Source organism: Anguilla rostrata, chromosome 17 (assembly GCF_018555375.3).
Source record: "Anguilla rostrata isolate EN2019 chromosome 17, ASM1855537v3, whole genome shotgun sequence".
NCBI lineage: Eukaryota > Metazoa > Chordata > Actinopteri > Anguilliformes > Anguillidae > Anguilla > Anguilla rostrata.
Window position 1 is genome coordinate 7129872 of NC_057949.1, and position 20732 is coordinate 7150603.

The window sequence follows — 20732 nt, forward strand, 5'->3', positions numbered from 1 at the left end:
GGAGTTTTGGTATTACAAAGCAATAGAGAGCTTGAATATGTTTCAGAGTGTGTGGTGTCATAACGGTGTTTTAAGACAGTGGTGCGCAATGTTTTTCAGTATTTGATGTTTCCCACGCTGAGACTCGAAGAAACGGGAAATAATACGTTTGCCATTCATTAACATTCTGTGAAGCCCAGTACTGCGCGAGCGCTCTTTGATTCCCGCCTCAAACTTTGCTCACTTCGATGAGCGCGACAGAACAATGATTTTATATTTCCCTCTAGCGGTAGATTCATAGAAACACAGCTTAATGTTTATGCGCACACATTTTCCGCTTGAAAGTCCATACGAGGACTTTTATTTTTTTTCAAAAACTATTACCTGTTCAAAGATATCGCGTAGTTCCACAGTTATCAAGTGCTGCTAGTTACAAATAGCAAGGAGATCTATAAAAATACACATAAAAACATGGTCTGGGTCTCAGGAGGTTAATGTTTTACTGCACTATTTACGGCCATTCATTGCTGCGCGCATCAGACTAATATCTGTTTTTGGTACACTGGTAAATTAACGTTTCCCAATAAAATGCATGAAGATAAACTGAACAAAGCAATAAAGGGTTATCAAACGTCAGAAAGTTCAAAATTGAATGTACTTCTGTTTCAAATTCTGAGCCGTTTAATTTACAGCAAACGTGTCCTGAACAGGCTGATGTTAAAGTAGGTGTAGACTACAGTACTGATGTCTCGTGCTTTCCCTTACGCCACGCTCAGCGTTCATTCGCGTGTCAACGTGGCGCTTCAAAGCCAATCACAACTCAGGTCTTCTTGTTTCTTCGCAATCATTGGTGAACATCTCTATTGACAGGTTTTCAATTGGTCCGCTGTTGAATCGGTTGCATCCCCTCCAGGCATATAATTTAAAGAGACTACCAACGCGTATTGTGGGAAAAGTCGAGAGAGTGATCCCTTGGAAATGTGTTTGAGAGGAAATAGGTAAGTATTGTTTTGCTAAATGTAATTACCTTTGCTTAATAAAATTACACATATGGCAGGAGTTAAAACAATATTCTTTGATTGTTTCATTGAAACGAAGTTTGCTAGTTCTGGAGAAATTGCGTTAAACCTGCTTGCAAAAGTATTGCCAAACGCATGCAAAGAGGTTGCAATGTTGCAACATGTTTTTTTTTTTGCTTTTTGGCTTAACAGGACTTGTTCGAAAAACTGCTCATACACTTATTAATATAGTACATCACCATGTTTCAGTATTATCTATATTTATTACAAAATTAAAAACAAGTTATCTATATATAAATGTGACGTCTATAGTCATTCAGAAATAGTTTTTTTAAGTGATCTCCTCTTACTGGTTCTGCTTTACGGTCGTGTTTGTTATCCTTCATCCAGGAAAGGCAAAATGATGCTCATGCCGTTGCTAGGGACAGTGTCACTGCTTCTGGCAGTGGCGGTTGCCGTGCCCTCGCAAGAGAAACGTGTGCATCACCACGGCGACCTGAGCGACCATCCCCATGACGACGCCCAGGGCTACCAGTTTGACCACGAGGCTTTCCTGGGAAAGGAAGAGGCTAAGACCTTTGATCAGCTGACTCCCGAGGAGAGCAAGGAAAAACTGGGGTAAATCACAGGTCATCTTTTACATCTCCGGTGTTCTAACCGCCACCCCCATTTTGGAGCAGCCAATCACAGGTGAAAGCCTGTCCCACCACTGAAAGTTCTCCTCCACTGAGGGAAAACAAGCATGCGCTCTGCAGTCCTGCAGCTGTGCTGCACGCCTGCTGTTACGCAGCTGATGCAGATGTAACGAGTTAAGAGTTTATACTCTGCGGCAGTGCAGTATAATGGGTGAGGAACTGTTCTTGTAACAGAAAGGTCACAGGTTAGATTCCCAGGTAGGACACTGCCGTTGTACCCTTGAGCAAGGTACTTAACCTGCTTTGCTTTAGTATATATCCAGCTGTGTAAATGGATGTTTGTAAACGTTGTGTAAGTCGCTCTGGATAAGAGCGTCTGCTAAATGCCTGTGATGTAATGAGCCCGAGGTGGGATTTGAACCAGACGGTCTGACTCATCCACTTCATAGGCAAACGCTTTACCAGTCAGCTAAAGGCGAAATGAGGATTGTGTCACCAGAGGGTGTTGTCACGGTAACCTGCCAGGAGGGCCTTTGTTTTTACCGCATCTCGCCATGCTTCACTAGCGAACTAGCCGCACTACACCTGCTACACGGGCAGACTGCAGGTACACTTGCCCCTGTGCAATGAAGAGGAATCCCCCTTCCATCTGAAACCATCCCTCAATGATACAGCTAACCACACCCCACCCTACGGGAGGCCGTGGAATGGTCACCATACAATTCCTGACAATGGGGCCCATCCAAGCACTCTCAACCACTGCTTTAGCTGGATGTGCCGCACAAGAAGCCAGATTTATGCTGTTTTATAAGTTTGTATGGTAATGTAACTGACTGTCATAATCTCTATCGTCTTGTGCAATTTTGGATCCTTCAGAACAGGATCTTCTGGAAGCATGCACTGCACCCTCAACCGTGTCAACCACTAATGAGAAAGATACAGACAGAAGAGCACAAACACAAGAACATTCATTCTCTCTTACGGCCTTTCTGTCGACCATGATTAATCCGTTTACCTCCTTCTTCAGTGGAACGGTGTTGCAGTGTTGTGTCACTTCCTGCCCAGCAGTGTCCACGTCCTGCCGGCTGGTTTTACCCTTCCCTTCTGTCCTCCGGCAGGAAGATAGTGGATCGCATCGACACGGACCGCGACGGGCACATCAGCCACGGGGAGCTGCACCAGTGGATCAAGCACAGGCAGAACAGATACATCCAGGAGGACGTGGACAAGCAGTGGAAAGAGTTCGACCTCAACAATGACGGACAGGTCTCCTGGGGGGAGTACAAAAACAAAACCTATGGCTACTTCCTGGGTGAGAGCGGGGTGTGTGGCTACTTCCTGTGTGAGAAGGGGGGTGTGTGGCTACTTCCAGTGGGAGAGGGGGTGGCTACTTCCTGTGTGATGGGGGGGATATGGCTACTTCCTGTGTGAGAGTGGGGGGGTATGGCTACTTCTTTTATGAGGTGGGGGGAGATATGGCTACTTCCTGTGTGAGAGTGGGGGGATATGGCTACTTCCTATGGAGAGTGTGGTAGATATGGCTACTTCCTGTGTGAGAGTGGAGGGGGGGGGGATATGGCTACTTCTTGTATGAGGTTGGGGAGGTATGGCTACTTCCTGTGTGAGAGTGGGGGAGATATGGCTACTTCCTGTGTGAGAGTCGGGGGGGGGGGGGTATGACTCAATTCACAGTAGTGCAGTAAAGGGGGGGGGGGGGGGCTAGTTACTGGCCAATATCTTGTCTCACGTGATTAAGACACATTTTCTCACTGTAGAGCAGCCTACAGTCAAAGTGGCACTGAATGTATGAAAATCTCGCCTTCTTCAGATGAGAAGTTTGGAGACGGTGACGAGAAGTCCAGCTACAAGTCCATGGTCTCCAGGGACGAGAGGAGATTTAAAACCGCGGACAGAAACGCGGACGGCCTGGCAACCAAGGAGGAGATGACAGCATTCCTACACCCTGAACTGTATGACCATATGAAGGACGTGGTTGTGAAGGTGAGCAGGCAGAAAGGAACGATATCAGTCTGGCTGATACCAGCTATGTACACTGGCTGGACACAGAGGTCCATAATGACAAACACAACATGCATGAATGACTTGCATCAGGGAGAATGCATTGAGGAACACTGGATTCCAACCTGCCGTTTTTCAAACCCCTCCTCTTCTTTTCTGTCTCCAGGAAACAATAGAGGACATTGACCTGAATGGGGATGGGCTCATAAACCTAGAAGAGTACATAGGTAAGGCTAGTAAACCCCCCCCCCGACCTTCTAGTATCTGCTAAGGCACTCTTCTATTGCATGGAGGGGTTCTATGGTCTGGTATCTGTTAAGGCTCTGTTCCAGTACATGGATAAACGCCACAGTCTGGTATCTGTTACGGCACTGTTCTAGTGCATGGATGGGCTCTATGGTCTGGTATCAGCTAAGGCACTGTTCTAGTGCATGGATTGGCTCTATGGTCTGACATCTGCTAAGGCACCGTTCTAGTGCATGGATTGGCTCTATGGTCTGGTATCTGTTAAGGGTCTGTTCTAGTGCATGGATTGGCCATTAAAGACGATCTGCAATAATGCCCTGTAACCTGCTTCTGACTGCAGGTGACATGTTCTCGCCTGAAGATGGAGAGACCGAGCCTGAGTGGGTGACCACCGAGAAAAAACAGTTTGTGGACTTCAGGGACCTGAACAAGGTATGCGTCACTGTGAAAATCTGCAGTGGTATTGAGGGCATTTTGAAACCATATTTCTAATATGTAGGTTCTGTCAGTTTCAAGGCCTCCTCATGTTTTGGTTCCCTCATGGTGATTGACAGTGACTGACTGTAATGGACTGCGCTGTGCGAGCCTGCGTCGCGGTTGCTCTGCTCCTCATTGGCTGGTTAAACGGGCACGGCCCTCTCTTCTTCGTCCTGATAGGACGGGGTTCTGGACGCTGCCGAAGTGGCCAAATGGATCCTTCCTGGAGAGATCGACCACACGGACAACGAGGCGAGGCACCTCATTCACGAGACCGACAGAGACAAGGTACCGCTGCCCCCTCCTCCCTCTCCCCAGTGTTCTCTTACCCTACGGTGTCATTATGGGATGTGAGCACCTAAATATAAGGGAAAAATATAAGCCTGAGGCCACTGAGGACAGAGTACCGTAAGGAATGGTAGCTGCTCCGTACTGACCTTTCCACACTTTCACGCAGATTACATAATTGATTCAAGAATTTCAATTCAAATCTTTTTATAGTTATATATGAAATATATTTAAAGTTATATATGAATGTTATTATTACAGTTTAAGATCTGTGTGAAAATTAACAGTTTGATTTGAATGGCCTCTAATTATAATTACTCTTTAAATCGTCTCTCTCTCTGATGCTCGATTGTGCTCGCAATGAATGGTGGCGGGTGGCGCTTTCTTCCTTCACCTCTACGCCGTGATTGGCCGAGCAGAACGAGAAACTCACCAAGGAGGAGATCCTGGCCAATTGGAACATGTTTGTTGGAAGCCAGGCAACCAATTATGGGGAAGACCTCACCAGGAGACACGAGGAGCTTTGATAACGTTTGAGTGCAAGGGCTTGGGGAGTCGGGGGTAGAAGTGGTGCAGGTTGGAGAGGGTGGACAAGATGTAACAAATGCATTGCTTTTGTTTGGGGGAGAGGGGTCTTGGGAGCAAAGGCACTGTAAAAGCAGCGGTAGCATTGGCATAATTGTGGTAAAGCATCGTCACACCACAGATGACTCTAGGGTAAGATAATAATAATAATAGTCAAAAGCTAAAAATGTATTATTTCAAAAGCTTCACCATAATTTAAACATTCCATACTTCATCCTGTAATTAGTATACACACATCCAATATGTTAGTACTGTACTGTGTTAAGTACAGCAATACAACAGCCCTAGTGAGCCTCATTTCAATACACAAAAAAATGCACTGAACCCCACACAGCACGTATTTATACCGTACAGCAACACACGGCTTTACCACAATTTACCAACAGCTCCTGCAGGCCAGACTGGGGTTTTGGGGGTCCCTGACTAGAATGGAATAAACTGCAATACACTGCAGTCGTGTGGAGGGAGGGATGAATTACCAAAGCTAGGAGAACAATGAGATTTTTTTTAAAAAACAGTTTAGTATCAGCGGTCTACGGTCCAGCTAGCCTACCTCTTTCTGCATCCATCCTTTTCAGGATGGTCGACTTTCGCTCTCAGAGATTTTGGACAAAATGGAATTTCTGTCGGGCAGTTCCATAACCGACTATGGGAACCTGATGACAAAGCCCCACGATGAGTTCTGACGTGGTCTCTTTTGTCCCCAAGTGAACACCGTACAAAACCAGGAACACTCGCGTGGGAAAACCACCCGACTTTCTCTCACAATAAAGACGTTTTGTGTACATCGTAGTTTATTTTTCCATTTATTATACATCCGTGTACAAGCGTCCGTGTATGTGTGTGTGTGTGTGTGCGCGTGTGTGTGTTTGAGATTGTGGGTCTGTTAAAATAAAAATGTGACTAAATGACCAGTGTGCAAGGAGTAACTGTGTGTGTGCACATGCACACGACATACAAATACACACAAGTACATTATTCACTTACATTATTCTGAACACTATAGTCTGCAGTATAAAAAAAATCCCCATAGTTCATAGAAACACAGAAACAGTCCAGCGCAGTTTAACCCCGCCCCCTCCCCCTCCCTCTCACACTTGCATGACGGGACGAGCCTCCTTCGCCCTCAGGTCCACTCCAGAGCCAGAGAAGCCTGTTCCTCCCTGCAGAACAGAGACAGGAAACAGGAAGCAGGAAGTCAGAGAGAATGAAGGGGCGCTTGGCTTGGCCGCGCGGACAGACTGACGGACGCTCACCCTCTGCAGCGGGATGATGTCCCTCTCCGTCAGTTTGTCCCCGGTCACCGGGTCGGTCATGTCCTTCCGTATCAGACGCTCCACGCACTCCATCGTCACGACAACCCCGCTGCCACAGGGGGTGTGCGCGGCAGCACACACATTACACAGGAACACACAGAGACACAAACAATTCTTCACGTGTCCAAAAACACCAGTACAGTTTCAGCCAACATTGCTTAGACCAGTAGTTCCTAATTATCAGGGTTTTTAATTAATATTGTATCCCAAGTTTTGAGCGATGTAAAAGAAACATTTCAAGACATATTACAATTCCATATACTACTATTTATGCAGAGTGACCCCTTTACAATGGGTAACTCTTCAATAAATATTTAAATTGTTCCAATTGTTTTATTTTTGTCATGAGTTTCATTTTTTTGTAACCTACATTGTGGTGGTCTCTTTACATTCTAACACAACTTCACATTCTAAATGTAACAAAAGACGAGTCGTCAAGTTGACGGTGGCAGTAAACAAAACAGGAAACACTCACGATGGCCTGAGGACAGCACAAGGCAGGGAGTTGCCCAGGGTGTCTTTGGTCACTGCGCACACGTAGCGGTCCTGAAGCACAGGAGAGGAAGGCTCTGTACAGGAACCCATCTCACACAGAACATAGGGCTAGTGCTAACGCTAAATGCACACGACACAGCTTATAAATGCAAATGCATGCTCTCCAGAATTTTGATAGACTTTGACCATGTTTTAATCACTGGAGATTTTAATATTCATATGAACGTCCCCGCAGATCCTAAAACTGTTGATGTAACAAGGCTACTAAACTCCTTTGATTGTATTCAGCATGTGTTTGGCCCCACTCATAAACATGGCCATACTCTAGACTTGGTCATTTCACATGGTTTAGACATCAAGGTCCCTCATGTAGCCGATGTAGCAATGTCTGCCCATTATTGTGTCTTCTTTGAAATGTCACTCTGTACCAGCACAAGGACTGAGGGCTGAGACCCACCTGCCGTGTGAGCAGGGCCACCCGGTCCAGGCTGGGGTCCAGAGGCGTGAAGCGCACCGAGATCAGCTCGTTCATCTTCAGGGGTCGCCCCGACATGGGGCAGAGCACGGTCTTCACCTGGGACAGGGGGTCACAGATAACGGCGCTCTGGGTGAACCGTGACTCTCTCGCGGGACGGTGAGCAAACAGCTCGGTCTGCAGGTCAGTCCCCGCCCCACAGCACTGCTCAAACAGACTCTTCCCACAGCCACATCACACATTTTTGATTTTTGTTTTTTTTACTTTGACCCTCATTTTCTCCCAGTATGGAACCCAGCTCCTCGGTCAAACTGACCTTTAGCAAAGCTCCGCCTTCTTTCCCTGATCCTCCAATCACGGCTTGGCAACTGTTGCCATCCACCATAACATCAAAGACAAACAAGGCTTGTTTCACACAAGCCCTCCACTGTTCTCAGTGAAAGGCGCTCGTCATGTGTTTTGTAGCTGTCCATGACCATGAAATGCACTTTTTTGTACGTCGCTTTGGATAAAAGCGTCTGCCAAATAAATGTAATGTAATGCCATTTTGGGTCAGAAGATGGTAAAGATATGCGCAGGGAACTTGTGATAGTGACACTATTAGTGACACTACTGACACGGCAGCAGAAGTCACGACGAGGTCGCGCTGCAGCGCGCACGACCACCCATTCCAAACTGCGCAGGAAACGCACGCGCAGAGGTGCTGCAGACCCACAGAGACAGGAAGGGGAGAGGGAAAGAGAGAGGGAAGGAGAGAGGGAAGAATATGGGAAGGAGAGATGGATGGAGAGAGGGAAGGAGATGGGATGGAGAGAGGGAAGAGGAGAGGGAAGGAGACGGGATGGAGAAAGGGAAGGGGAGAGGGACTCACGGGCTTCTTTAATATGGTGGGCTTGGCCTCGGGGGTCAGGCTGGGGATCCAGAAGCTGGGGAGGGCGGAAGTGGAGCTGGAGCTGGAGCCGGAGCCGGAGCTGGACCCGGCGGAGGAAGAAGCGGCGCTGGAGCCAGAGGCCGGCCCGACCGAACCGCTCTTGCCCTCCGAATCCCGGGACGTAGCTGCGGGCGAGACCGAGCGTTACCCTGGAGACGGCCTGGGAACCCGGACGCACGGATCCGGACAGACCTTCGGGCCGTCGCCCTATTGGCCGGGCGCTTACCGTACAGCACTTGAGACACAACAGAGACCGGCCGGCTTAGACTGGGCTGACTCTAAACACAGCCTTTTCCATTTTAAGCCACTGCATTCACCTTTAACCCACTGCATTCACCTTTCACTCACCTTCCCCAGGTTCACATGACTGGTTGGAAACTGTTGGTTATGTTCCAGAAAGTGTGCGAGTTTATCGCTGTCGACAGCGCGGCCATGGCAGGCTACTATTGGACGAGGTACAAAGTCAGTTCGACTCTGTGGGGGAGTGGCAGAGTCAGTGCCAATACTGCGCGACACAACTTTTATCTGCACCGATTTAGAAATGCCGCAGAGATGACCAAGTTATAATGGCCATCCTCTCTGGTCATCTAAAGACCCTCAGTGAATGTGCCTACTCTATATACCCACGAGTGCCCCAATTCCAGTACCTGTGACCTGTCACTGCCCCACTCTCTCTTTCTACTTCATCCCCCCCGTACCTGCAGTGAAGGGGTTGATGGGCTTGGAGACGATGCTGTTCTCTCTCTTCTTGAATTTCTCCACCCTCTCTCTCTCGCCGGAGGTGGATTCCAACTGGCTGTCGCTCTTCTGAGCTCGTTTCTGCTTCTCATAAGCCTGAGAGAGAGAGCGAGAGAGAGAGGGAGGGAGGAGTGGGAGGGAGAGAGAGAGGGGGGATAGAGGGAGAGAGAAAGGGAGAGAAGGAGGGGAGGGACAGAGAGAGGGAGACACAGAGAGAGAGAGAGAGAAAGGGAGAGAGGGAGAGAGAGAGAGGTGTCGGATACATGGCAGAGGGTTTTCTATATAATGACTGATGAATGTTTTCCACACGGAGCAGACAGACACACAGAGGGAGCAGCTGGTCAGACAAACCTTCATTTTTCTGGCGATTTCCACTTTCTGGTGAAGGATGTACTCCAGAATGGCCTCTTTTTCATACAAGTAGCCATCCGCACTGAACACACAAAATGAGCGCAACCAACAACACAAAAAAAACAAACAAAACAAAAACACCCATGAGCAGTTGCCTCACCATCAGCAAACAGTAAAAAGTTCAGTGTTATATCTGAAGGTCTGTACACAGCACATTTCATCCCACAGACACTCATATGAACTCTGCAACATTTAGAAAAACGCAGAATATATCACTGCATATACCTCCAAACATTAATTTAGCGTATTAATATTCTAAACACAATTCGCAAAGCTCAGTTTTGAGAGCAAACAAACAAACCAAGCAGAACACAAGACGTAATGATTCCATCACAATTACACAAATGTCCCGTCAGGCCATTGCATACTCTAACTCTCAAAAGGATTCAGAAATATTATTTTTGTTTGATAAATCAGAGCACTAGGAACAATTATCAGAGCACTAGGCACAAATTAATAACGAAAATGGTGACCATTGTTGGGCTGAATGGCCTGTTCTGGTTATGTTATTGTAGTGATTGCTAATTGTCCATGTATAGGCTATATTGGTCATGTACTTAAGCGGTTTCGAATATTACTGGTCTAAACAGCGTAACGACAAAGAGCATCGAATCTCTTTGGTAACGATGCAGATCTGAGTGCATGACCGTATTGGAACGTGACTGACGTAACGACAGGATCCCTGCAGGGCTGGAGAGACAGACAGCAGCAGTCGAAGTCCTTTATAGCGTCCTTCCCCAACCGCACGCTTTGTGTGCCGTATCCAGAGGCCGCTATAAGAACAGGGAGATGAGAATTCAAAACAGAAGCCCTCATGTCACGTGCACAATATGAAAACGGACTGATTGTAGTTAACACATAATAATAATAATAATACCTATAGTTAAAAAGAAGCATCGCCAAATATAACCTAACGTCAGTCGAATAAACTCGACCAAACAGTTTACACAGTAGGTTACGATAATAAACCCCAGGCAAAATGTAACATAGGTTAACTAGCTTGCTAGCTTGTGCAGGATAAATACGTGCCGGTTAATGCCAGTTAGTCGGCTAACTGGCGAAAGTGGAAACAAAAACTCACCTGTATCTTTCTTTTTCTCATGATACGTGTACACGGCTCCAGCCGTGCAGTTTTTGCCATGTCGTGTCATAGTTTTATCGTCTATCCGGGAGAACTAAATACGGAGTAAATAAACACGCAAACGAATTCAGTGTAACACCCACCGGCACTTTAACTTGCTAAATTAGCCAGCTAAAATTAACTTTCGAATACTTCACGATGGAGTTTAATATATTTCAAAGTAATACCAATCAAACAATTATAAGACGAAGATTAATCTACAACATGTTACCTAAACCACTTCCACAACACACTAACTTCCGTTTGTGAACCTTCTATATCCGGTTCAGTATGTCGGTGACCATAGAGACCATAGATGAACTACATCTTGTACAGTTCAGTGGTGGAGTCTTTTCAGATCCTCCAATCGACATTTAAGTTATTTTTCTACGTTTGCAAAGTATCGATAGTCAAAAACTAAAATTCAGTACGTGTACGTTTATCCGACCGGAGTGTCATAAAATGAAACGCATGCACAAAACAAGATTGATTTTTTTTTTGCTTCCTTCAACAGCCATTCATCCGTTAAAATCACTTTCTCTCTCAACAATAGCGACTTTTAGATTATATTCTATGACCAACATTGTTATTGGTTATTCAGAATAAGTGAAATTTATTTGCAAGCAAACGTTCATTTCAGAGTGATAAAAAGCCTACAGTTAATCTATTCTGTTAAATTATATTCTAAAGAATAAATGACCTTAGTGTCTTCATGGTTGTATTCTAGTTCATCTGTGAGTCAAAAGACACCACGTCTTTGGTCTTTAAGGACAGGTCATTGCCTGCATCCACCACCTAGGTGTTTCATTTCGGGGGTGGTGGAGTGGACCCCTCTGTCTCAAAGGAGATCACATGTCTCTACGATGCCCTGAGACAGCTCAGGGTGTGGTTTCGGCAAGCTACAGCAGGCACAATTCCTAAATCAGTCCCGTCAGAGACACTGGAGTCATAAAGGCCTGCTCCAGGGCAATCTAGTTACTGAACCCCCATCATTCATTTCAGCACAAACTCACCTCATTCCACTCCTGAGATCCCACAGGTGGGAAACAATGTCAGCATAATAATCCACATTCAGTGAACTGGTGTCTGGGTTGCTTAGCTTCTACTGGTGTGTACCAGTGTTCCTTAGCTTGTACTGTTTCATTTGGATGTCATATAAAATTGTAGAGGAAGACATGGCACTGAAATGCTCCATCGACCTCCGGAGTGGCAGGAACCTTAGTTCCTCAGAGATGTTGTGATCCCTGCCAGCCAACACCTACCTCCTACCACTGCGGCAGAAACAGGTCCGCTTCATAATGTTATAGAAATAGCAGACAGGTCATGTCTGCTTCATAATGTTATAGAAATAGCAGACAGGTCATGTCTGCTTCATAACATTATAGAAATAATTGTATTGACTGGAAATTTTAAGCCCTTTAGTACTAATAAGTACATTGTAATAAGTTACACAGATTGTGACATTCCTCTTCAAATTGCATTTAACAGGAAACAGTTACATTTCCCAAAAACTCAGACCTTGTGAAACAATACATATTTGTCTCTTAAAGGTACTTGGTGTTTATAAAGGCAAAATTGCTTCGAATAATGATTTCCTGAAAAAAAGCAATTTATAACTGAAATTCATGGAAGAAAACATCCAAATATTGATTGTGAGATATGCAATGAGATGATGTGATGCATTTTGTGTTGAATACCTGCAGATTCTGTATTAATTGTTGCATGTATGTGATTTCCTTGCAGATCATTGTAATGGCAGTATGGCTGGTGAACCTCCTTTGTTTGATCACCTGACTCACACCCTCTTCTCTCCAGTGACCGATGTGGATGAGCTACCGGTGTAAGAGTTAAGAATAATAATAATCCTCAGCCATAGGTTCATCCAGCCAGGCTGACACCCCTACCATACTGAGTGACCATGTACGCCCTCAGGAAGTACTTTGTTTGACGACTTCCTGTTCATTGCTTGCTCTAGCAATGAATGGCAGAAGTCTCTCAGATGTGAGAGCACTGGCACATCTGTTATCTCACCCTTTTATGGGAGGGTAGGCTCAGTTCAGGCTGTCTCTGCCCCAGCCACTGCACCTCCTGTAGCCTCTCCCCTGAATCTGTCCCATTGCACCTCCTGTAGCCTCTCCCCTGAATCTCTTCCACTGCACCTCCTGTAGCCTCTCCCCTGAATCTGTCCCATTGCACCTCCTGTAGCCTCTCCCTGAATCTGTCCACTGCCTCTTAGCTCTCCTGAATCTGTCCACTGCACTCCTGTAGCCTCTCCCTGATCTGTCCATTCCTCTTAGCCTCCCCCTACCTCACTGCCTCTGATAAAGTAACGCCTGTCACCTTATTAATTTGTGTTTCCTGTGTGTGTGCCAACTTTACATTATTTTTAATCTGTAATTTTATATGGCCATCTAGTTCATTGTGTGCCAGATCACCAGGTTATAATCAGAATTAATTAAAATTAAAAATAGTAAGAAACCGTGTGAGAATTATGTTTGTCTAATATAACATTAACAATATAATTTATATATTCTCCCCAATGTAGAATGCCCAGTCATTTAAACATCTGCTCTCATTCCTGAAACATCCACTATCGATTCAAGAGAGCCTGTGTTCTTCCCCAAAGCACATCATGTCAGCTGCTAGTTCTTATCCCACCGCAGGCTGTAAGACAGGTTCAGGCAGAGCGGAGTCTGAGCAAGACTCAACAGGCAGCGCTGCAGACACCCGAGCGGCCAGCAGGTGTCACTAGAGCACAGTGTGACATCATCACCCCAGCCAGCACTAGCCCTCCCATCACTGAGTGGCTCTACAGCCCATTTTGCTTTGCAATCCATTTCACTGGAATGTATTTTTTTAAAGCACCCATTACAGGAGTTATCTAGATATCTGCACTAAGTAAAACCTGGAAACACCCCAAATCTGGAACTTGGACTGGAGTGAAATGAGCTGGTCCGGGTTTTACTCAGTGCAGTTATCCAGCTAACTCAGTAATCCTACTTCATGGTTTTACTCAGCATAGTTATCCAGCTAACTCAGTAATCCTGCTTCATGGTTTTACTCAGCATAGTTATCCAGCTAACTCAGTAATCCTGCTTCATGGTTTTACTCAGCATAGTTATCCAGCTAACTCAGTAATCCTGCTTCATGGTTTTACTCAGCATAGTTATCCAGCTAACTCAGTAATCCTGCTTCATGGTTTTACTCAGCATAGTTATCCAGCTAACTCAGTAATCCTGCTTCATGGTTTTACTCAGCATAGTTATCCAGCTAACTCAGTAATCCTGCTTCATGAAACAAGGCCCAGAATGAGCTACCCAGCAGTATCCATTATGTTACTGAGTGACTTCATTGTGTTTACTGCTTTCGATCAGCAGATAGTATTGTGTGCCTCTGTTTTTTGCATTTATATCTATCTTATTTATTTATTTACTTGTTTATTTATTTATTTTAGTATTTTCTGAGGAAACCTATAAAAGACAAGAAAGGTAGAAGACACTAAAATGAAATGCTGCAGCACAAACATTTAAAATGTCCCTAATATTTTATTGCCATATGTATTCCTTCCATCAGACCAACAATATTATTAAATTTATAAAGAATTCCTGTTTCTTGGGACTCTCCTTAGAACCTTTCCTTAAACAATAAATAAATAATTAGTTTTACTTCACTTTTAATTACTCTCTTTAATGTGTTCATTGGTGTGCATTTGTGTGATGTTTTCAAATCTATAAAGCAACAGAAAAATAACTTATAGATAATCAAAATAATAATCAAAGTAATAAGAAAATCCCGTTTGTTGCAGCGCCTTCCTCAGCCACATGGTGGCGACAGGGGCTTAGTGTCCACGCCCAAAGACACTAGCTATTGTCCTGCAGAAACACATAAGGAAGAGTTAACAAGTTACTGGCAGCACACCACAGTACGTGTATGAATAAAATTAATAAAAATGTTTTTTAACAACTTTTTATCCTTTGTTTTACTATTTTCCCAAAAAAATTCCCAAATCCTAGTGGTGTTTTTAGGCCTGCATTTGTAACATCCATCATCAGGCTTGAGGAGGGCAGAGTAATAATATTGTCCTCCAAAGTGTATGCAGCTAACTTCCTTTTACGCTGTACTCCCCCAACTGGGCTATGCAGTCACCATGCTGGAGAACCACACCTCGCACAGCTGGTGCAGGCAGACTGCAAACATCCAGCGGACCACAAGGGGTCGCTGTTGCACAGTGAGCCAGGGTATAGCCTAGTGACAAAAACCCTCCTTCCCTGGGTGATGTAACACACCCAGAGATTACGCATCACCTCACAGGACTCTGAGCCCCAGTGGCTACGGACACAGGATCACATTCAGTACTGTGGGCCTCATCCTTGCACTAAGTCCAAACGCTTTTCATTGAAAAATAAATGTAAAAAATATGTATATATTGTTTTGGAAATGCCCACATTACATATTCAATGCAAATATGTGTAAATGTAAAATGAAATGTAGCCCGCAACAGCGTTACAGCATCCTTACTTGTAGATTGATCCAGAAACAGCATCAACAAATCCACCTGAAATAACAACATCAGTCTGTCAGGCGTGTCACGTATTTTCACAGAGACATGTACCGTATGTGTTGCACTTTCTATACTACCGTAAAATTATAACACCATACATTTTCATCTAAATGTACATGCATTTCTCATGCTTCTCTGTGGAAATATGAGCGCGAACAGTTGGAAAATGCGCTATGTACAATGCCGCCATTTGACAGGCGCTCTTACCCATAGCGCTTCCGCAGCTTGGTGTATTTTTTATTTTTTCATTGTGTGCATTTATTCAGGATAAATTCTGAAGCAATGCAGGTTAAGGATCTCATTTACAATCGCCCTGTCTGCCCGTTATACGCCCCCGCCGATCGGCCCCTTCTCATTCCCTTACCAGGTTTGCAGACGGTCTCACATATTACAGGGCAGACGTAGCAGAATTTACACTCCTAGAAAACAAAGACAGCAGAAAAATAAATTTAAAAACTTGGTAGGTAACACACCGTTCACTATCCATACAGAACTGTAGTTTCAGAATGGCCCCATGGTAAATTTGTTCCAGTTAGATAAATGCTAGAATAGAAAGGGCCTCTTGAAAGGCCATCAAGTGAATTATAATGTCCTGACGTTAAAGATGAATAGTATTGGAGAATGTGGTTTGCTCCATGGAGCTCAAAGGCATGTTTGGGAAATGGCATGTGAGAGGAGTTCAGGGGTTAAACCTTTACAGATGACACGGCATATCTACTTTTGCACACTGTTCAGTGTAAATCAACTCTTAACAGACTACAGCTAAGCTAGCGTAGAGTGCTGTCGGAAAAAGACCTTTCGTATGCAGCTTTAACATGGAGCCCACAGTGCCAGATTGACCAGCAGGGATCACTAGAGAGCAATGAAACGTGGACCCTTAACCGGCTGAACCCTTCCACAACCTGGGCGAAGCAATCGCCAATTGCATGGTGCCTATGGAGCTACCAGCCATGGCACTGGATTCAATCGGAGACCGTGAGCCTCATCCACGCACCATCATGTGCTGGTGCCTTAACCGAAGTAGCCACCAACAGCCAGGATAAAACATTTACAAAACTAACAGCAGCTGCCCTTAGGGCTTGGCCTTGGATCCTGCTCTCCCATTGGCTGTGCTGGTTTAGACCTTCCTGCTCTCCTATTGGCTGTGCTGATTTAGTCCTGCTGTCCTATTGGCTGTGCTGGTTTTGACCTGCTCGCTTATTGGCTATGCTGGTTAAGTCTTGCTCTCCCAGTGGCTCTGCTGGTTTTGTCCTGCTCTCCTATTGGCTATGCTGGTTTATCCTGTTCTCCCATTGGCTGTGCTGGTTTAGTCCTGCTCTCCCATTGGCTGTGCTGGTTTAGTCCTGCTCTCTCATTGGGTTCCTCTGACTGTGAGAGAGGACGGGGACTCACCTGACAGTGTTCACAGTGTTCGGACTTGTCTCCCTCTTCGCACGGGCACTTGTCACAGCTGTCGCAGTGCTAGAGGGGAGGAGGGAAACAGAGAGCTGTCAGCACCTCCCACCTTCTCCGCTCAACGCCGCTTCTCTATAAGATTACCACAGCCTTTACCTCACAGAAAGCACAGTATTCACAGAGCGACCCTGCATGATAGCCATCTTCGTCATCATCATCATCGTCATCATCATCGTCGTCGTCGTCATCATCGTCGTCGTCATCATCGTCGTCATCATCGTCATCATCATCGTCATCGTCATCATCATCATCGTCTGGAAAGAAAGGTTAATCTTTTCTGTCTGCGTATGTCTGATGAATTGATGTTGATATGAACAAATATGAACATTACACTGTATATATGAGCATATGGTCTGCAACATATGAACTGAACTGTGGCCTGTGACATATGCATTTGCTTGGTTCACTGTAGAAGCAGAGAGAAAATAAATGCAAACCACTTATTCATCTGTGCTAGACACTCGCACCTGTATACTTTTGCACTGTACATGCATTACACACACACACACACACATATATACTGTATGTATTTGCAGACACACACATACCTATATTTACTCAAACTCACATGCACGCAGGCACACACACACACACACACACACACACACATACATGCCTGCATCCACAGATAGGCATACACATACACTCTCACACAATTTCACATATGCAAATACACACATACAAATGCAAGTCGGAACAAATTAAATTAAACTAAATTATGTCAAAAGGTGACAATTACGACAAAAGGTCTCTTGGATTATAGCTGAAAAGTCTTTCTGCATGGGGCTGCCCAGCTTGGATTTTAATTTCCTCTTGGGTTTCAGCCTTTGATGTGACTGAGTGTTTTCTGCTCTTTGAATAAACCATGCAACGACAGGACTTCAAACACGAGCAAAATGAAATAATTCCATGCGCATCGACTTGTGATCATTTAATTTATTCCGTTGTCGAAAGAAGGTTAAATTGCGTCAGATTCTTTTGACGATCATCATGTTTAAATGATGAATTGACAGAGAGAGAGAGAGAGAGAGAGAGAGAAAAAAAACATACACCACATGAACCCCAAACACCCCATGACCACAGAAACGCAGTTGGCTCAGAAAAGCAGCAATATTAACATCACTCCACGATTTTAACATCCATGTCTCACAGCCTCATAGCTTAACCTTTAAGACATGTCACCACTTGAAATTTGAATACACACTGACATTTTTCGCTAGGTCTTTTAAAGATGCAGAGAGCTTAAGTGTTTCAAAATGTCTCTCTCCTGTTGCCTTAAGTAAGAGACATATCATATGTTGAAATCATATATGACAAGTGGTAGAGAGAACAAAAAACTACAACAATTAGACAGCTCAGCACAATAAATTACAGAGATAAACTGGAACTAAAACATACCAGTTCAGTGCTGTACTGTATGACACAATGTGTAATTGAGCCATCTGGAGCATAGGCCTGTTCTCTCATTCATGATTTATAACATAACCGTTTAAAAGAACTGCTTTTACCTTCTACACAAACTTGCCACCTAGACTGTGTAGGAGGCGTCATTGTTAATTATTTGATCATTGTATGATTGGATTTTAAATTATAAAGAGATCAATAAAGAGAGGATCACTTGCTGCTCTTTAAAATGCTGTACATTGATAAAAACTTAATAAGCCCAATAAAAAATGCACACATGCATTTCAATAGAACGACACAGACAGGTTGTACATTAAACTGTGGTCAGGCAACATACAATAACATGACCCTTATGACTGGGAAAGAAAGAGTCTAGGAGCGGTGTGGAGAAAGGGAGACAAACCGCAGTTGTTACTGAATTCAGCTTTCCCATAATCCCCTGCTCCTAAACCTCCCGTATCTCTCTGCCCCTACCACTGCTCGCAGCCTCTTTCTTTCCGTTTCACAGGATAACACAACGGAGGGTAACAACAGAAACCATTCTTAAAAAATAAAAAAAAATATATTAAAAAATCACAAACCAAACATTTAATCTAAACACATCAATCATCCCATTCAGAACTGTTATGGCGATCGCCTCTCTCTTAGTGGCCATTGCAATCCCGTGTTCACATACACGTAGGACTTCAACATTTCCGGGAGCAGCAATTCAAACTCCAAAGAGCTCAATTTTCTATTTCATAGAGAAAAAATACAAAGAGCATCAGGGACATGGAGAAAGAGCCAGAATAGGGGACAGGGAGAAAGAGCCAGAATGGGGGACAGGGAGAAAGAGCCAGAATGGGGGACAGGGAGAAGGAAGAGACTCCACTGAGCCTTGCTATTGGCTGAATTAATCTGAGGAAAGAGGGCGAGAGGAAAGAGGGTGACTGGATATACAGTAACGTAACCCCTCCCCTCTCCTTCCTCTGAGTTATTCTCCAAATAGTTGAGAACAGGGAGAGAGAGGGAAGTAATGGATCCAGTAATGAAATGAGAGGAAGATGGACTACAGAACAGGACAGTAGGACAGGGAAGCAATATTTTAACAAGCCATTTTAATTACCTGCTTTGTCGTCGTCATCATCATCATCGTCATCATCATCATCGTCATCATCATCGTCGTCATCATCATCGTCATCATCATCGTCATCATCATCGTCATCGTCATCGTCATCATCGTCGTCATCATCGTCGTCGTCATCATCATCGTCATCATCATCATCGTCATCATCATCATCATCGTCATCATCATCATCATCGTCATCGTCGTCGTCATCGTCGTCGTCATCGTCGTCGTCATCGTCATCATCATCGTCGTCGTCGTCATCGTCGTCGTCATCATCATCATCGTCGTCATCATCATCATCATCATCGTCATCGTCATCATCGTCGTCATCATCATCGTCGTCGTCATCATCATCGTCGTCATCATCATCGTCGTCATCATCGTCGTCATCGTCGTCATCGTCGTCATCGTCGTCATCATCGTCGTCATCATCGTCATCATCATCATCGTCATCATCGTCGTCATCGTCATCGTCGTCATCGTCATCGTCATCGTCATCTCATCGTCATCATCATCGTCGTCATCATCATCATCGATCATCGTCATCATCGTCATCGTCTCATCGCATCTCATCGTTCATCTCATCATGTCATCATCGTCATCATCATCGTCATCTCATCGTCATCGTCATCATCATCGTCATCTCACGTCGCTCATCTCATCATCGTCTCATCATCTCGTCATCTATCTCACTGTCCCCACATGCCAGCTTCCCCATCATCGTCTTGGTGGTCTTCATCGTGAGCCATTTCCAGAGCCTTGGCGCCAGGTGCGAGGGGGGTGTGGAAGGAGCAGAGCAAAGCCAGCAGCAGCGCCACCAGCCAGCTTTTAAAGGCGGCCATGTTGGATCAAAGTGCAGACAGACAGAGAGACAGCAGAAATCTCTCTGGGAATAGACCCTCAAAATCAAAATCCACCCACAGTGCAAACGTCCAGCACGTGCACAACTTAAGAAAACACTTACACCAGAGGTGTAATTATTTTTCTGGTCTTAGCCAGACAAGAAAATTTCCAGGATATATCCTGGGGAAATTTATATTGAAATGCACTAATGTAAAATATTCCTAGAATATGAATACTCCAGAAAAGTTAGTCCAGACTTATGACCCTTCTTTCCTGCAGTATAAAGTGGACACAATCCAAAGGAAATTATACTTCCTGTTTCCTGGAAAATATGAAATGAGCACCCCTAAAAAAAGTGTTCCCTCTTATCCCAAAATGAAAAATGACTGGGATTCAAGAAGAAAGAAAAGGCAATATAAGAGAGCCAATGGTGACTGGCCAGTGACCGAGACCCGGACCTGACTAATATGAGACGGACAGTAAAGAGAAAAACTGGAGTAAGATGAGAAGGAAGGGGGGGTGGTTTGGGTGACTGACAGGGCCACATGTTAGTAACCGGGCTCATACTGCCCTTAACCCAATCGGGGGGAAAGATGGGCAAATAAGACGGAGGGGGGGGGGGGGGTG

General features: G+C 44.8%; 3 protein-coding genes across 4 annotated transcripts; 1 reads left to right on the top strand and 2 right to left on the bottom strand.

Annotated features, from left to right (window-relative positions):
* Nucleotides 1-849: 849 nt before the first annotated feature.
* On the top strand, nucleotides 850-6033 carry rcn3 (reticulocalbin 3, EF-hand calcium binding domain). 2 transcript variants are annotated; one of them, XM_064316189.1, is made up of 8 exons: nucleotides 850-977; nucleotides 1389-1616; nucleotides 2752-2945; nucleotides 3462-3634; nucleotides 3819-3879; nucleotides 4239-4330; nucleotides 4556-4663; nucleotides 5827-6033. In XM_064316189.1, the coding sequence occupies exons 1-8, from the start codon at nucleotides 958-960 to the stop codon at nucleotides 5932-5934; spliced, it is 984 nt and encodes a 327-aa protein (XP_064172259.1). In that variant the 5' UTR covers nucleotides 850-957; the 3' UTR covers nucleotides 5935-6033. The 2 variants fall into 2 exon arrangements, with proteins under 2 accessions (XP_064172259.1, XP_064172258.1); XM_064316188.1 differs by lacking the exon at nucleotides 5827-6033 and adding an exon at nucleotides 5083-5752.
* Nucleotides 6025-11012, bottom strand: nosip (nitric oxide synthase interacting protein). Its single transcript, XM_064316202.1, has 9 exons — nucleotides 10696-11012; nucleotides 10282-10387; nucleotides 9555-9636; nucleotides 9164-9299; nucleotides 8406-8590; nucleotides 7517-7633; nucleotides 7040-7110; nucleotides 6505-6613; nucleotides 6025-6411 (listed from the first exon to the last, which is right to left on the bottom strand). The coding sequence occupies exons 1-9, from the start codon at nucleotides 10763-10765 to the stop codon at nucleotides 6340-6342; spliced, it is 948 nt and encodes a 315-aa protein (XP_064172272.1). The 5' UTR covers nucleotides 10766-11012; the 3' UTR covers nucleotides 6025-6339.
* A 3247-nt stretch (nucleotides 11013-14259) lies between these two features.
* LOC135244023 (sarcoplasmic reticulum histidine-rich calcium-binding protein) lies at nucleotides 14260-20578 on the bottom strand. Its single transcript, XM_064316222.1, is given in 8 exon segments — nucleotides 14260-14606; nucleotides 15253-15289; nucleotides 15660-15714; nucleotides 16688-16756; nucleotides 16847-17004; nucleotides 19260-19818; nucleotides 19871-19905; nucleotides 19969-20578. Coding segments are annotated over 8 exon segments (1083 nt in total). The 5' UTR covers nucleotides 20105-20578; the 3' UTR covers nucleotides 14260-14572.
* Between the last annotated feature and the right edge of the window lie 154 nt (nucleotides 20579-20732).

What these genes read in the sequence shown, in the direction of transcription:
- nosip (XM_064316202.1), bottom strand. Translation starts at nt 10,765, where the DNA reads ATGACACGACATGGCAAAAACTGCACGGCTGGAGCCGTGTACACGTAT. An exon ending in CCACCATATTAAAGAAGCCC is followed by an intron (nt 7,634 to 8,405) that starts GTGAGTCCCTCT and finishes CCCCTGTCCCAG; the next exon opens with GTGAAGACCGTGCTCTGCCC. An exon ending in TGTGCTGTCCTCAGGCCATC is followed by an intron (nt 6,614 to 7,039) that starts GTGAGTGTTTCC and finishes CCCCTGTGGCAG; the next exon opens with CGGGGTTGTCGTGACGATGG.
- rcn3 (XM_064316189.1), top strand. Translation starts at nt 958, where the DNA reads ATGTGTTTGAGAGGAAATAG. An exon ending in TGAAGGACGTGGTTGTGAAG is followed by an intron (nt 3,635 to 3,818) that starts GTGAGCAGGCAG and finishes TTCTGTCTCCAG; the next exon opens with GAAACAATAGAGGACATTGA. An exon ending in ACGAGACCGACAGAGACAAG is followed by an intron (nt 4,664 to 5,826) that starts GTACCGCTGCCC and finishes CATCCTTTTCAG; the next exon opens with GATGGTCGACTTTCGCTCTC.